The sequence below is a fragment of the Oncorhynchus kisutch genome, linkage group LG10, assembly GCF_002021735.2.
Source record: "Oncorhynchus kisutch isolate 150728-3 linkage group LG10, Okis_V2, whole genome shotgun sequence".
Taxonomy (NCBI): Eukaryota; Metazoa; Chordata; class Actinopteri; order Salmoniformes; family Salmonidae; genus Oncorhynchus; species Oncorhynchus kisutch.
The window spans coordinates 27608414-27623428 of NC_034183.2; the positions used below are offsets into that span (position 1 = coordinate 27608414).

Below are 15015 nucleotides of genomic sequence, written 5' to 3' on the forward strand. Positions count from 1 at the left end.
AAATGTAAAACAGTGTGTGATGAGGTTCGGGGTTAGTCTCATCTCTTGACTTGATTCACTCTGTTGTTTAAACAGTCTCACACAGTTGACCACACGGCTGGTGAAATGAACCATTCAGTGCTGGGTTGAGTGACAGAGCTGGAGGATTTGGGGGAGGGGTTGAGAGGCAAGAAGCTCCGGGGTTTGTATTTTGGCTCATTTCCGCCCTTTTGTTTACTGGAATAGAGAGGTAAGCACAACTTCTTAATCATCAATGTTTACTGTTTGACAAAGTTATTTCTGTTGTCCATTGTGTTTATTGCTCTTGAAGACTAATCAAACAAGAAGAGCATTGGGTGAGCAACTGTCCCTTTTAAATATTCTGGAAAAGCATGTTGTTTATTAGTAGATTCGACCTGGTTGCTAAGAGCTGTACTAGGGTGAGACAGGCTTCCTGTGTAGATTAAGACTGCGGAGACGGAGAGAGATATGGCTCTGAAAGCGTACCACAATCTAGGGATGAGAACTGCTTTGTACTGTAAATTGTCCTATTATACAAACTGTTACACCGAGAAGATTGAAAGACTGCTAGCTGTAAGATATGGCGGTGGATCTTTGTTACGTTGTTATTTTGCTTCCACTGATCCTGGGGGCATTAAGGTCAACGGTGTCATGAACTTTAACAAGTACCAGGACATTTTAGAAATGGTTAATTGACCACAAAATCAACATTTTGCAATGGTGATCTCAGTCTCCTTACTTGAACCCCATTGAAAACCTGTGTTTTGAATTGAAGAGGGCAGTCCATAAGTGCTTAGGAAGGATATCAAGGATCTGGAAAGATTCTATATGGAGGAATGGTCTAATATACAAACTGTTACACCGAGAAGATTGAAAGACTGCTAGTTGAGTTGCCATATAAGATTTCCAGTGTTGTTTTGGCTCTGTGCCATGTTCTCTTCGGCTTACACCGACAGTCTCCAGTATCTCTGGTCTGTCTGCAAAACAGCTTTTGTTTCCGTTGGCCTTCTCTCTCCCTCTATCTCCCCCTTCTCTCTTGGCAGCATAATCCTATCCCACAGGGGGTTAGTGGCACCTTAATTAGGGAGGAAGGGCTAGTCCAATGGCTGGAGTGGAGTAAGTGTAATGGAATCTAATACATAATTTGCTTCGTTCCAGACATTATTATCAGCCGTCCTCCCGTTAGCAACTTCCTGTGTCATATCCCTGTCTGTCTGTATGTAGGACAAGGGCACCTTCTGAATCTGAATATGTGTTTTCATTGTATTTTTTCACATTTTGTAAATAGTGACCGAGCATTAGGGATTAGTGTATCTCTGTGTTTAACTTCAACATCAGAGGTTGAAGTAATTTTATATGTTTTAAAAGATGTTTTAAACTGTACCTGCAGTCAGGTCCAGAATGATTGCCACCCTTGATAAAGATGAGTAAAAAAGACTACACAATAAATAATAGAAATACTTTGTGGTATATTTTGTGCTCCAAAAAATTGGGGAATATTTTTTATATTAATACAATTGCTCAGAGAAAGAGATTTTGTTTAATAAGTAATACAAATCTCAAAGACACAGGTGTAAAAATTATTGGCACCCCTGTTTTAAATACTCTAGTCATGAGATTGGAGAACACATTGGGAGGGATCTTCTTACAGTGGGTCTGAGGTACTTTTCAGCATATGCTTCAGTTTTTTGACACCAAACCTGCCACTGGTGTGCGTGGCCAAAGGCAGTGCTAAGGTCAAATGCTCTTTGGTCGCTGACACTAGTAGTGAGTTTGACATCGGGAAAACTGAAGCTTTTTTGCTCATCTTTGCCAATAATTTTTGACCTGACTGTAAAATGGGAATATTTGTACACAACAAATTGGCCAGTGTTACTTAGTGATGAATGTTCATTATAACATTTCTAGAGTTGATTCAGGAGGTAAATGAACTCTTAGTGGTGTATAAGAATCCATGTGTTGGTGTTAATAACCGTTATGATCTATTTCAGGTAGATATTTTTGTTTGTTTCAAAATCTGTGCTTTACATCTACATTGATTGATTTTATGCTACACAAACATACAATAACATAAAATTGTCTAATGTTTCCATCCAATGTGTCAATGTAAGTTACATAATATAAAAATCCCCATCAAAATCTGTCAAGTTTAAGCTAGAGGGGGTTTGCATAGAGGGGGTATGACTGTCTTAAAACAATAATGTCAGCTTAGGACTGCCTCCTCCCTCCCCCAACATCTTAGACTCCAAAGAATTAACATTATAAATATTCCACAATACTGATGATGGATCAGCTCCTTTAAAGATATCATCACAGATATCATCACCTATGGCTGCAAATACTGAGGGAGGTTATTCTAATGCTTACCCTATAATGATGCACTGAATCAAGATTTGGCACATAATTGCATTGTTACACATCATGAAATATATGAGTGAAAATTACAGACAGTAGCCTACAATTAGCAAAATAATGACTAAATGGAATGAACATGAAATTGATTTCAATATTATTGAATTATACAGCGTAGGCTTATGTAGCCTATACTTGTTACGTACAGTACCAATCAAAAGTGTGGACACACCTACTCATTCCAGGGTTTTTCTTTATTCTTACTATTTTCTACATTGTAGAATAATACTGAAGACATAAACTATGAAATAACATATATGTAATAATGTAGTAATTTCCTTCTTAATGCATTTGAGCCAATCAGTTGTGTTGTGACAAGGTAGGGGTGGTATACAGAAGAAAGCTCTATCTGGTAAAAGACCAAGTCCATATTAAGGCAAGAACAGCTCAAATAAGCAAAGAGAAATGACAGTCCATCATTATTTTAGGACATGAAGGTCAGTCAGTCCGGAACATTTCAAGAACTTTGAACATTTCTTCAAGTGCAGTTGCAAAAACCATCAAGTGCTATCATGAAACTGGCTCTCATGACGACCTCCACAGGAAAGGAAGACGCAGAGTTACCTCTGCTGCAGAGGATAAGTTCATTAGAGTTAACTGCACCTCCGATTGTAGCCCAAATAAATGCTTCACAGAGTTCAAGTAACAGACACATCTCAACATCAACTGTTCAGAGACAGCATGAATCAGGCCTTCATGGTCGAATTGCTGCAAAGAAACCACTACTAAAGGACACCAATAAGAAGAAGAGACTTGCTTGGGCCAAAAAACACGAGCAATGGACATTAGACCAGTGGAAATCTGTCCTTTGGTCTGAGGAGTTCAAATGTGATATTTTTGGTTCCAACCGCCGTGTCTTTGTGAAATGCAGAGTAGGTGAACGGATTATCTACGCATGTGTGGTTCCCACCATGAAGCATGGAAGTGGTGTGGGGGTGCTTTGCTGATGACACTGTCTGTGATTTATTTCGAATTCAAGGCACACCTAACCAGCATGGCTACCACAGCATTCTGCAGCGATACGCCATCCCATCTGGTTTGGGCTTAGCTGGACTATCATTTGTTTTTCAACAGGACAATGACCCAACACACCTCCAGTCTGTGTAAGGGCTATTTGACCAAGAAGGAGAGTGATGGAGTGCTGCATCAGATGACCTGACCTCCACAATCACCCGATCTCAAGCCAATTGAGACGGTTTGGGATGAATTGGACCACAGAGTGAAGGAAAAGCAGCCAACAAGTGCTCAGCATATCCTTCAAGACTGTTGGAAAAGCTTTTCAGGTGAAGCTGGTTGAGAGAATGCCAAGAGTGTGCAAAGCTGTCATCAAGGCAAAGGGTGGCTACTTAGAAGAACCTCAAAAATAAAATATATTTTGATATGGGCAACAGTTTTTTGGTTACTACATGATCCATTATGTGTTATTTCATAGTTTTGATGTCTTCACTATTATTTTACAATGTAGAAAATACAAAAAAATGAAGAAGAACTATTGAATGAGGAGGAGTGTCCAAACTTTTGACTGGTACTGTATATGCTGGGAGTCAGGAAGCAGGTGCAGAAGGTGAGTTTAATAATGACAAAAGCAGAGAAACAAAACATGAGAAACGTACAGAGCGTGAATAAAAACAATATTAACTATTGACTGATGGCTACTGAGGGCTAAATAAAGGGAGATTAATCATGGAAATAATGATGTTCAGGTGTGTGTAATGATGGGGAGCAGGTGTGCTTAATAATGGTTGCCAGGGGCGGTGGTTAGTAGACTGGTGACGTCGAGCGCCGGAGCGGGAGTAGGCGTGGCAATACTGTAGGGCTGGCTATTTATCTTTTAATGCAGTCATCTCGGTTTTCATAAACAAATGTAACAATTGCAAAGACATTGGCAACTTTCTATTTGTAGTGAGCTTCATTGTGAAGCTACCAGAAGTAACAGAGAGACAGATAAACATGTTGATTCCTTGTTTAGCAGATATCTTCTGTGTATAAAGTGACTCGGTAGAGAACAAATGTATCTAATAACACACTAAGCTGTTCAAGTGGTCTGAGGCAGTTGGTAAATAACAAGCATTTTCAAGTGCAATGTTAGTAACAATGATTTGTGGAAACAGCTCAGAGATGTAATGATGCTCCTATGAAGGTTCTAAAGATGAACGTAGCCTTAAGATGCTTTTGGGAAACCGGGCCCAGTGTGCTTGAGAAAAACTAGACTGTCAACGTAAGACCTTAAGGTATTTGTTATGTCATAAAGAGTTCAATTTGAATAAAAACATATTCACGTAGGCCCTCACTTGGTGAAGGCCATTGAAAGCGATTGAATGCAACAACCATGTCTCTGTCACTAACAAAGACAAGTCATGAATGGGGGCGTGCTCAGCCCTCCGTTTCCTGTATTCCACGATCAGCTCCTTTGTCTTGCTGACATTGAGGGAGAGGTTGCTGTCCTGGCACCACACTGCCAGGCCTCATCGTCGTCGACAAACTTAATAATAGTGTTGGAGTCGTGTGTGAACAGGGAGTAAAGGAGGGGACCAAGCATGCACCCGTGAGGAGGCCCTGTGTTGAGGGTCAGCGTGACGGATGTGTTGTTGCCTACTTCTCACCACTTACGGGTGGCCCGTCAGGCAGTCCAGGAACCAGTTGCAGAGGGAGGTGTTCAGTCCAAGGGTGCTTAGCTTAGTGATGAGCTTGGAGGGCACTATGATGTTGAAAGCTGAGCTGTTGTCAATAAACAATATTTTCACACAGGTGTTCCTCTTGTCCAGGTGGGAGAGGGCAGTGTGGAGTGCAATAGAGACTGCCCCTTAACCTCCCGCTGCCTCATGCCCTCAAGGAGTGGAGACCAGGACAGAAGCTAGAAAAGAAAATAGCCCAAAGTTCACATTCACATAACTGCTGCTTCTCTCTGTAGATAAACTACATGTTAAGGTATACATTCTCTCAGATGAAGGTTAAAGGGGTGAGATGAATGTACAGTTATAGTACAGATTTACTCAAACCCACTTAAATAGCTGTAGGTCTCTAAGCCAATCATTTATTGATTGAAAATGGTGTATGGGTTGAAAAGCCAATCAGCGCCTTCAGAGAAAAGCAAATGACTGTTTCAAGCTTTTTTTCCCTGTTTCTCTGTTTCACAGTTAAAATATAACAACATGGTTAAAATACAACTAATTAGAAAGCATTCACAATTCCACTTCCAGTGGTGCTGTGCTTCTCTCATCCCCACCTCACTCCAATGCCCTTCCCCCCACCATGGCCTATAGTCAAGGGGTCAAGACTTTGGCACCGAGCTGAACATTTTCATGACCATCCCCCTGAGACACTGCCACTCCCCAATAACCAATCAGACACTGATTTGGTCTGACCACGACCCTCCCCTGCCTGTACAGGCCAGGGTTCCTCAATCTCGTCACAAGTGGACATGTGTGATGGTGTGCGTGGACAGAAGTGAGAGTGATATTGTAACTTATGTATTCGTTATTGGTTGTAGTTATTCCAATGGCACTTTCATTGGTACTAACCATCTCTCTCTCTCTCTCTCTCTCTCTGTAGTTCCATCATGGTGTGTACAGTAGCAGTGATCGGGGCGGGTCCCTCAGGTCTGACCAGCATCAAGAGCTGTCTGGATGAGGGTCTGGAGCCCACCTGTTTCGAGAGCAGTGATGACATCGGGGGACTGTGGAGGTTCAAGGTGAGGGAGCTGGCTGAGGAACCTGGTGCCTGACTAACCAGTATAGTGGATTAGAGTGTTCGTCTCAGTAAGAAGATACAGGGAGAACATCTCAGTCACTGGGAGAGTGTGGGTCCGCTAATGCTGGAGATCCATATTTAAATGACACCGGCTCTCTTTCAATATCTAAAGTTGATCCAGTATAAATTACCCTGGCTTTGTTCCAATATCTAATGTATTGGGCATATTAGTGCTTATCCTCAGTCTGTCCTTGTCCTTTAGGAGCATCCAGACCCAGGAAGGGCCAACATCTACCAGTCTGTCATCATCAACAGCTCCAAGGAGATGATGTCATACAGCGATTTCCCTCCTCCTGCTCACCTGCCCAACAACATGCACCACCCCCAGCTGCTGAGCTACCTACGACTTTACGCTCAGACCTTTGACCTCTTCAAGCACATCTACTTCCAGGTCAGAGGGCATGAAGGAAGGAAGTGGATGTTTATTCAGTCACATCTTATGTTAGGATCCCTTTCGACGGTAAATAGTGATTCATTTAATGTGTGTGTGCGTGCGTGCCTGCATGTGTCAGACCACTGTGGTGAGTGTGCGTCAGAGGCCAGACTTCCCAGTGTCAGGCCAGTGGGAAGTGGAGACAGAGAGGAGAGAAGGTCAGAGGGAGATTCAGGTCTTTGATGCTGTGATGGTCTGCACCGGTCACTTTACACAACCACACTTGCCTCTCAATGACTTCCCAGGTAACTTTAAATTCGCTATCCCTATCATAGTCCCCATTGTCATTGTGTATTTGATTATTTCCCATTTATATGCTACTATCACTGGAGATATATAGACTCAAATCCTATTCTCATCATGCATACATACATCATGTGCACAGTGCCTTCAGAAAGCATTCATACTTATTCCACATTTTGTTCTGTTACAGGCTCAAATCAAAATGGATTAAATATATTTTTTTCTCAGTGATCTGCACACAATAGCCCATATTCTATAAGTGAAAACATGTTTTAGAAATGCAAATTTATTGAAAATGAAATACAGAAATATCTATATCTCAGAAATAAGTGTTCACACTCCCGTCAACTTGGTTGTTGATCATTGCTAGACAGCCATTTTCAAGTTTTGCCATAGATTTTCAAGCGAATCTAAGTAAAAACGGTAACTAGGTCACTCACAAACTTTCAATGTCATCTTGGTAAGTTAAGTGCAGTGTATATTTGGCCTTGTTGTCCTGCTGAAATGTGAATTTGTCCCCCAGTGTCTATTGGGAAGAAGATTGAACCAGGTGTTCCTCTGATTTTGCCTGAGCTCAGCTCTATTCTGTTCCTTTTTATCCTAAAACACTGCCTGGTCCTTGGTGATGACAAGCATACCCATAACATGATATGCCTGTATCTTGCAGTGACTCATTTAATTTATTTAGCCAGGATACTTCACTCAGTAACAACTGCCACTATTTTCCAGGGAGTCATGGGTAAATTGGATGTATTGATACACCACCCAAAGAGTAATTAATAACTTCACCATGCTCTAAGGGATATTCTATGCTCTTTTTTTAAATCTACCACTAGGTGCCCTTCTTTACAAAGCATTGGAAAACCTCCTTGATCTTTGTGGTTGTACCTGTGTTAATTGTATGTGTGGGGTACAGAGATGAGGTAGTCAATACAGAAATGTCAGATTTTCCTTTTTTATTCATTTGTAAAAAAAAATCTAAAAATATAATTCCACTTTGACATTGTGGAGGTGAGGTGAGTGACACAACATATTACTTTAATGCATTTCAAATTCAGGCTGTAACACAACAAAATGTGGAAAAGGTCAAAGGGTATGAATAGTTTTTGAAGGCACTGTATATCCCATTCATAGCTCTCACAAAGTATCATTTGAATATCATGCTCAATCATCATCATCAATCAATTACCACAAGTATCATTATTTATAATTTGATTATCTGATCCTCCCAGGTATAGAAGAGTTTGAGGGCAGGTACTTTCACAGTTGGGAATACCTCAGTGCTGAGGGGCTGCAGGGGAAGAGGGTGGTGGTGGTTGGGATTGGGAATTCTGGAGGTGACATCGCTGTGGATGCCAGCAGAGTAGCGGAGCAGGTGAGTAGGAAATCATTACAGCAGTATGTACTGCGAGTTACCTAATGTTTGTTGGCTACTATTACATTGAACTTGCCAGGCAGTATATGAACTATTTGCTATCTAACTAACTACCCAACGTTTAGTGACTTGATTATTCACATCATTCTTAGCTAGGTGGTATAGTCGTGCTACTCCGATTTCAGAGCACTCTCGCACAAAATAACTGATGAATTTACGAACGCTCAACACCCGTTGAACATGACCGGTGTCAGTAAACGTCGGCAAAACAAAAGGTTCTTCAATTGTTGCCAGCAGCACAGTTAGTCACCAACGCCCTGGGTAACATGAAAACAGCCTAACCAGCTCTGCTACAACAAATATATAATTACTGATGCTAGCATGGGATGTGCTCGTGGAAGCAGAACAACTTGTGTCGCCGACAGGTGCAGGTGTAGTACTGCAGGTACTAGCAGTACTACCAGTAGAGCTGGTATGTGTCTCTATGGACGCGGGCCTTACTTTTTATCCATTACGGACCGTTAGTGGAATTCCCACGAGAGAGTAACGGTTAATGTGATTGGATGTTAATTATTTGACTAGGCTACCTGTATTTGACAATGTGTTGTTATTTCGCTGAACACTAAATTTGAATCACATTTTTATTTGGGGTACCCCGGACTGCATTGCGCGTACCCCTGGGGGTACCCCAGTTTGGGGATACCTGAGCTACACTATAGTTACTTGTTTTGTCACAAAGATAAATTAGGCAAACTATTAGAATTTTAGCAACTAGGAAATGGCATAGCCAAGTTGAGATTGTCCCGTCTTTGAAGAAACCCTGACGGAAGTATGAAAAACTACTAGCTAGCATGAACAGGAATAGAGTTGGCCATCTCTGCCAAAGATCATTAACCCTTTCTCTCCTGGTCTACAGGTGTACCTCAGCACACGGAAAGGGGCATGGGTGGTCAGCAGGGTGGGGGCGGGGGGACTGCCAGGTGACCTGGTGGGCACTTCAAGATTGGACAGGCTAGTGCAGAAGCTCTTCCCCTCCTGGATTACCATGATGATGGAGAAGAAACTGAACAGAACCTTCGACCACAGACTGTACGGCCTACAACCAAAACACAGGTAAAATCTCTACATATCTGACTGACTTACTGACCGATTGATTGATCCATCCATCTATTTCAGGTTCTTTGCCCAGATCCCAGTGGTGAATGATGATCTACCTGGTCGAATCATCTCTGGTCGTGTTCTGGTCAAACCTAACATCAGGGAGATCAAAGGCTCCAGTGTGGTGTTTGAGGATGGGAGCGTCGTGGAAAAGGTGAAGACACACACACACACACACTCTCTCTTCCCTTATCCCCTCTACCCTACCTTCCCTCTCTTCCCTAGGTGGATGTTGTGGTGTTTGCCACTGGCTACAACTATGACTTTCCTTTCCTGCCTTCGGGTCTGCTGACTAATGGTGGTCACCGCCTGTGTCTGTACCGTCATGTGTTCCCCCCGGGGCTGGCTCGGCCCAGTCTGGCTGTAGTGGGCTTCATCTGTAACCTGGGAGCCATCAACCCTCTGGCTGAGATGCAGGCCCGCTGGGCCATCCATGTCTTTAAAGGTAACAACTAACTGCGACCTGTATGCTTTCGTTGGCTGGCCCTCGCTTCATATTTGTTGCCAAACCCACTGTCTCCAGGTCATCTATAGGTTCTTGCTAGGTAAAGCCCCACCTTATCTCAGCTCACTGGTTACCATAGCAGCCCCCACCCGTAGCGTGCGCTCCAGCAGGTATATTTCACTGGTCACCCCCAAAGCCAATTCCTCCTTTGGTCGTCTTTCCTTCCATTTCTCTGCTGCCAATGACTGGAAAGAATTGCAAAAATCACTGAAGCTGGAGACTCATATCTCCCTCACTAACTTTTAACATCAGCTATCAGAACAGCTTACAGATCATTGCACCAGTACATAGCCCATCCAACTACCTCATCCCCATATTATTTTGTATATTTATATTTGTTTTTTGTTTTTTTTCTCCTTTGCACCCCAGTATCTATACTTGCACATTCATCTTCTGCAAATCTATCAACACAGTGTTTTTGTGAAATTGTAATTATTTCGCCATTACGGCCTATTTATTGCCTTACCTCCCTAATCTTACTCCATTTGCACACACTGTATATAGACTTTTCTTTTGTGTTATTGACTGTATGTTTGTTTATTCCATGTGTAACTGTGTTGTTGTTTGTGTCACATGGCTTTGCCTTACCTTGGCCAAGTTGCAGTTGTAAATGAGAACTTGTTCTCAACTGGCTTACCTGATTAAATAAAGGTGAAATAAAAATAAATAAATAACAACTCCCTCACTAACTCCCCTTTTCCTGATTCATCCCAGAGCTCTGTGTCTGAAGTTGGGTAGCCAAGTGTATTTGAATGCGAGCGATGGAAGATGAGGTTTGTGTCAATAGCAATGTGTGGAATAAATTATTTCTTGCTCCAGGGTTACTAACTCTGCCCTCACAAGAAGCCATGCTGCAGGACATAAAGAGAGATACCAGCACGTTGCAAAACAGGTGGGACAACATCCATGTGTTATTACACTCACATACTGTAATTCGTTTTCCAATAGGTAAACTATTTTTTTAAATTAGGTATAAGCACTTTCAAAACACCTGCGTGTGTATACCCTCCTTCTCCCTCCAGGTTTGCCTGTTTGGAGCGTCACCCTCTCCAGGTGGACCATATCCCCTACATGGACTCCATGGCAGAGGAGTTGGGGGTTCGTCCTAATCTCCTAGGGCTCCTGTTGAGGGAGCCTGGCGTGGGGCTGCGTGTGCTACTGGGGCCCTGCACCCCGTACCAGTACCGTCTGAGAGGGCCAGGACAGTGGGATGGAGCCCGACAGGCCATCCTCACCCAATGGGAGCGTGTAGCCCAGCCCTTCAGGACCAGGATGCCGCCACAACCAGAGAGCAGAACCAGAACCTCCTCTAGTCTGATACTGACTCTGTCTGGCACTGTTCTCCTACTAACAACCTTCTATACCAGACACAGTCTCTCATCACTCCCCACAGGCCTCCTCTATAAGATATACAGTCTACCTGAGATCATATGGGGGTGGAAATGAACACTATGGGCCTATTGCATCCACTGTTGGCCACCATTTTATCTCTCATTAAACTATCAATACACACTAAGATCACCCGCACAGCTGATCTTAATTGCTTCCAAAATGTACTGTTCTCTAAAAGCCGAGCTACATGTGACGTCAGTGTTAACTTAGCCTCGCTTTACTCAAACATTTTCCAATACAGGCTATTTATTATCTTCGGTAGAAATAAAACCTGGAAACCGAGCAGACTAAGGGGTGATTGAACTATTTCACAATCATTCAGTGCAACTAAAATAAAGCATTTTCTTGTTTAGAAATTATACTGTGGCAATACATCATACAGGTTATATCAGGGTTTTTCAAACACGGTCCTAGGTGCATGTTTTAATTTTTGCCCTAGCACTACACAGCTGATTCAAATAATCAAAGCTTGATGATGAGTTGGTTATTTGAATCAGCTGTGTAGCGCTTGGGAAAAACCTAAATGTGCACCCAGGGGGGCCCCGGGACCAAGTTTGGGAAACTCTGGCTAATATGAATGAAAAATGCTGGTGTACTCATTACTTTTTAATTCCCAAATTATGTCGTCCATTAATTACAACTTGTCTTATTAACTATGGTTATTGCTGATCAAGGGGACAAAACCAAATATCCCTGAATTGTCCATATCGAAATTGTGTAACTAAATCAAGCCAATCATGACTGATTTCATGTAATCTTCTGTTTTTGTCAAATTCAAGGTATACAGTGCCTTCGAAAAGTTTAGAAGCCTTGACTTTTTCCACGTTTTGTTACGTTACAGCCTTATTCTAAAATGGATAAAGACAAAGCAAAAAAAGTTATTTATTTTAAATTTTCGCAAATGTATAAAGAACTAAAAACAGAAATACCTTATTTACATAAGTATTCAGACCCTTTGCTATGAGAGCTCAGGTGCATCTTGTTTCTATTGATCATCCTTGAGATGTTTCTACAACTTCTTTGGAGTCCACTTGTGGTAAATTAAACTGATTGGGCATGATTTGTCCAACTCCTGTACTTGGGGAGTTTCTCTGGGCCACTCAAGGGCATTCAGAGACTTGAACAGAAGCCATTCCTGTGTTGTCTTGGCTGTGTGCTTAGGGTCGTTGTCCTGTTGGAAGGTGAACCTTTGCCCCCAGTCTGTGGTCCTGAGTACTCTGGAGCAGGTTTTCATCAAGGATCTCTGTACTTTGTTCCGTTCGTCTTTGCCTCGATCCTGACTAGTCTACCAGTCCCTGCCACTAAAACATCCCCACAGCATGATGCTGCCACCACCACGCTTCACCGTATGGATGGTGCCAGGTTTCCTTTGGACATGACCAATCTTGGTTTCATCAGACCAGAGAATCTTGTTTCTCATGGTCTTAGTCTTTGGGTGACTTTTGGCAAGCGGGCTGTCATGTGCCTTTTACTAAGGAGTGGCTTCTGTCTGGCCACTCTACCATAAAGGCCTGATTGGTGGAGTGCTGCAGAGATGGTTATCATAATGGAAGTTTCTCCTTTCTACATAGAGGAACTCTAGAGCTCTGTCAACGTGAGCATCAGGTTCATGATCACCTCCCTGACCAAGGCCCTTCTCCACCGATTGCTCAGTTTGGCCGAGCGGCCAGCTCTAGGAAGAGTCTTGGTGGTTCCAAACTTCTTCCATTTAAGAATGATCGAGGCCACTGTGTTCTTTGGACAATTTCTTCGACCTCATGGCTTGGTTTTTGTTCTGACATGCACTGTCATCTGTGGGACCTTCTATAGACAGGTGTGTGCCTTTCCAAATCAGGTCGAATCAATTCACCACAGGTGGACTCCAATGAAGTTGTAGAAACATCTCAAGGATGATCAATGGAAACAGGATGCACCTGACCTCAATTTCGAGTCTCGTAGCAAAGGGTCTGATACTTATGTAATTGTTCAATACATTTTCTAAAAACTTGTTTTTGCTTTGTCATTATAGGGTATTGTGTGTAGATTGATGAGGAACCAAATGTATTTAATACATGTTATAATAAGGCTATTAATGTAACAAAATGTGGGAAAAGTCAAGTGGTCTGAAAACTTTCCGAATGCATTATAGGTGTGTGAAAGACAACTGGACTAATACTAATAGTACAAGAGAATGGATTAAAGCAGGGTTCTCCAACCCTTTTTCTGAAGTGCTTCCCTCCTGTATGTTTTCGCTCTAACCCCAGTTGTTACTAACCTCATCCTGCGTTCATAACCAAGTAGGAATGTGGTATTATTTACCACATACAACTGGGAAGAATCTAGTTGAATGACCCTCCAACTGGTAATTACAGGTGGAAAACTTGTCTATCATCATTGTGCTCTGATTCCCCCACTTGTACCTCACTGATGTCATTGTCAACAAAAAAGACAGCGAGTATAGCTCCAGACGGGGAAGTGACGTTTTCAACTAAAATCACAGAAGCCGGGTAGCAATCTTTCCCCATTGAAAGTAATGCAGACATGCTTGAATTCAAGCAATGACGACACACATTGTTAACCTTTTTTTGTATTACAACTGGATTATAGCTCCTGTCAAAATGTTGTGAATTATATATATATATATTCATAGTCACCAGTCAACTCCATTACACACAAAAGTTACTTCTACCAGTGAATGCTAGCTATGGCTAGCTATGCTATCAGTCTGTCTTAAAGGAATAGTTCACCTAAATTACACATTGGTTTCCTTGCCGTGTTAGCAGTCTATGGACAAGGTATGACAGCAATTCATGCTTTTGTTTCCCTGGCACTGTTTCCACATGCTAGTGGCTTACAGGAGCAATTAGGATTAAGGACCTTGCTCATGGGCACAGACAGATTTTATTTACCTAGTGGTGCTTAGGACCAGCAACCTCTCGGATACAATGCCCTTAACCGCTAGATTACCTGCCGCCATTTAACCAAAGCATGGATTGCTGTTGTAGATGAATGAATACGATGTTTAATAATAATAAACTACATTCAGCAATCTGAATCCATTATTATGTGAATAAATGCAACTGGCCCCGTGTGTCTCTGGAGCATCTAGTCAAGGTAGTGACACTCAGTATGAATATAATGAACATGTCTCTCTTGCACCGTTATGCAATTATTAAGAGGCTAGTTACAAATAGCTAACCTTGGCGACCGATGTTCTAGCATTAATTTATTGAGTCAAGTAGATCAGGGACATCAAGGTGGAACCCAAGCATATGTGGGGCGGCAGTGTAGCCTAGTGGTTATAGCGTTCAAATCCCCGAGCTGACATGGTACAATTCTGTCGTTCTGCCCTTGAACCCACTGTTCCTAGGCCATCATCAAAGAATCAAAGATTTACTCAGTAAAACAAGGAATGCATTTACTCAGTTCAACTAATAGTCTTGAAATAATTAATACTCAAACAATTAGTGTACATGAAATACATGACACCTTAAAGAATACACAGAGTAAATGACTATCAACTAAATAAGACTTAATGTGTCTTCAGTTCAGAATAACCTCTAAGAGAAAATACACACAGGAGCTTGGAAGCAAGTTCTCGAAGCTATATGGAATTGTTTTTAAAAGGTCATACCAAGTATAATTTAGCTATTTGATTTGGAATTTTAAGACCCCTTGAAGTATCAAAAAAATAAATATTTTTGGGCCTTATTAGCCCGCACATTGAATAACAGTTTCACTACATGGAACAGATAGTCAAAAATAAAT

General features: G+C 42.0%; 1 protein-coding gene across 3 annotated transcripts; it reads left to right on the top strand.

The window, feature by feature from the left end:
- The first annotated feature begins 117 nt into the window (after positions 1-117).
- Positions 118-14302, top strand: LOC109897988 (dimethylaniline monooxygenase [N-oxide-forming] 5-like). 3 transcript variants are annotated; one of them, XM_020492698.2, is made up of 10 exons: positions 118-229; positions 5965-6103; positions 6365-6553; positions 6675-6840; positions 8071-8213; positions 9130-9326; positions 9390-9525; positions 9597-9816; positions 10696-10768; positions 10899-14302. In XM_020492698.2, exons 2-10 carry the CDS (start codon positions 5972-5974, stop codon positions 11320-11322), a joined length of 1680 nt encoding a protein of 559 aa, XP_020348287.1. In that variant the 5' UTR covers positions 118-229; positions 5965-5971; the 3' UTR covers positions 11323-14302. The 3 variants fall into 3 exon arrangements, with proteins under 3 accessions (XP_020348287.1, XP_031689286.1, XP_020348288.1); XM_031833426.1 differs by having other exon boundaries at positions 9130-9302; XM_020492699.2 differs by lacking the exon at positions 118-229 and adding an exon at positions 316-335.
- Positions 14303-15015: the final 713 nt, after the last annotated feature.

What these genes read in the sequence shown, in the direction of transcription:
- LOC109897988 (XM_020492698.2), top strand. Translation starts at nt 5,972, where the DNA reads ATGGTGTGTACAGTAGCAGTGATCGGGGCGGGTCCCTCAGGTCTGACC. An exon ending in TCAAGCACATCTACTTCCAG is followed by an intron (nt 6,554 to 6,674) that starts GTCAGAGGGCAT and finishes TGCATGTGTCAG; the next exon opens with ACCACTGTGGTGAGTGTGCG. An exon ending in GGCCTACAACCAAAACACAG is followed by an intron (nt 9,327 to 9,389) that starts GTAAAATCTCTA and finishes CATCTATTTCAG; the next exon opens with GTTCTTTGCCCAGATCCCAG.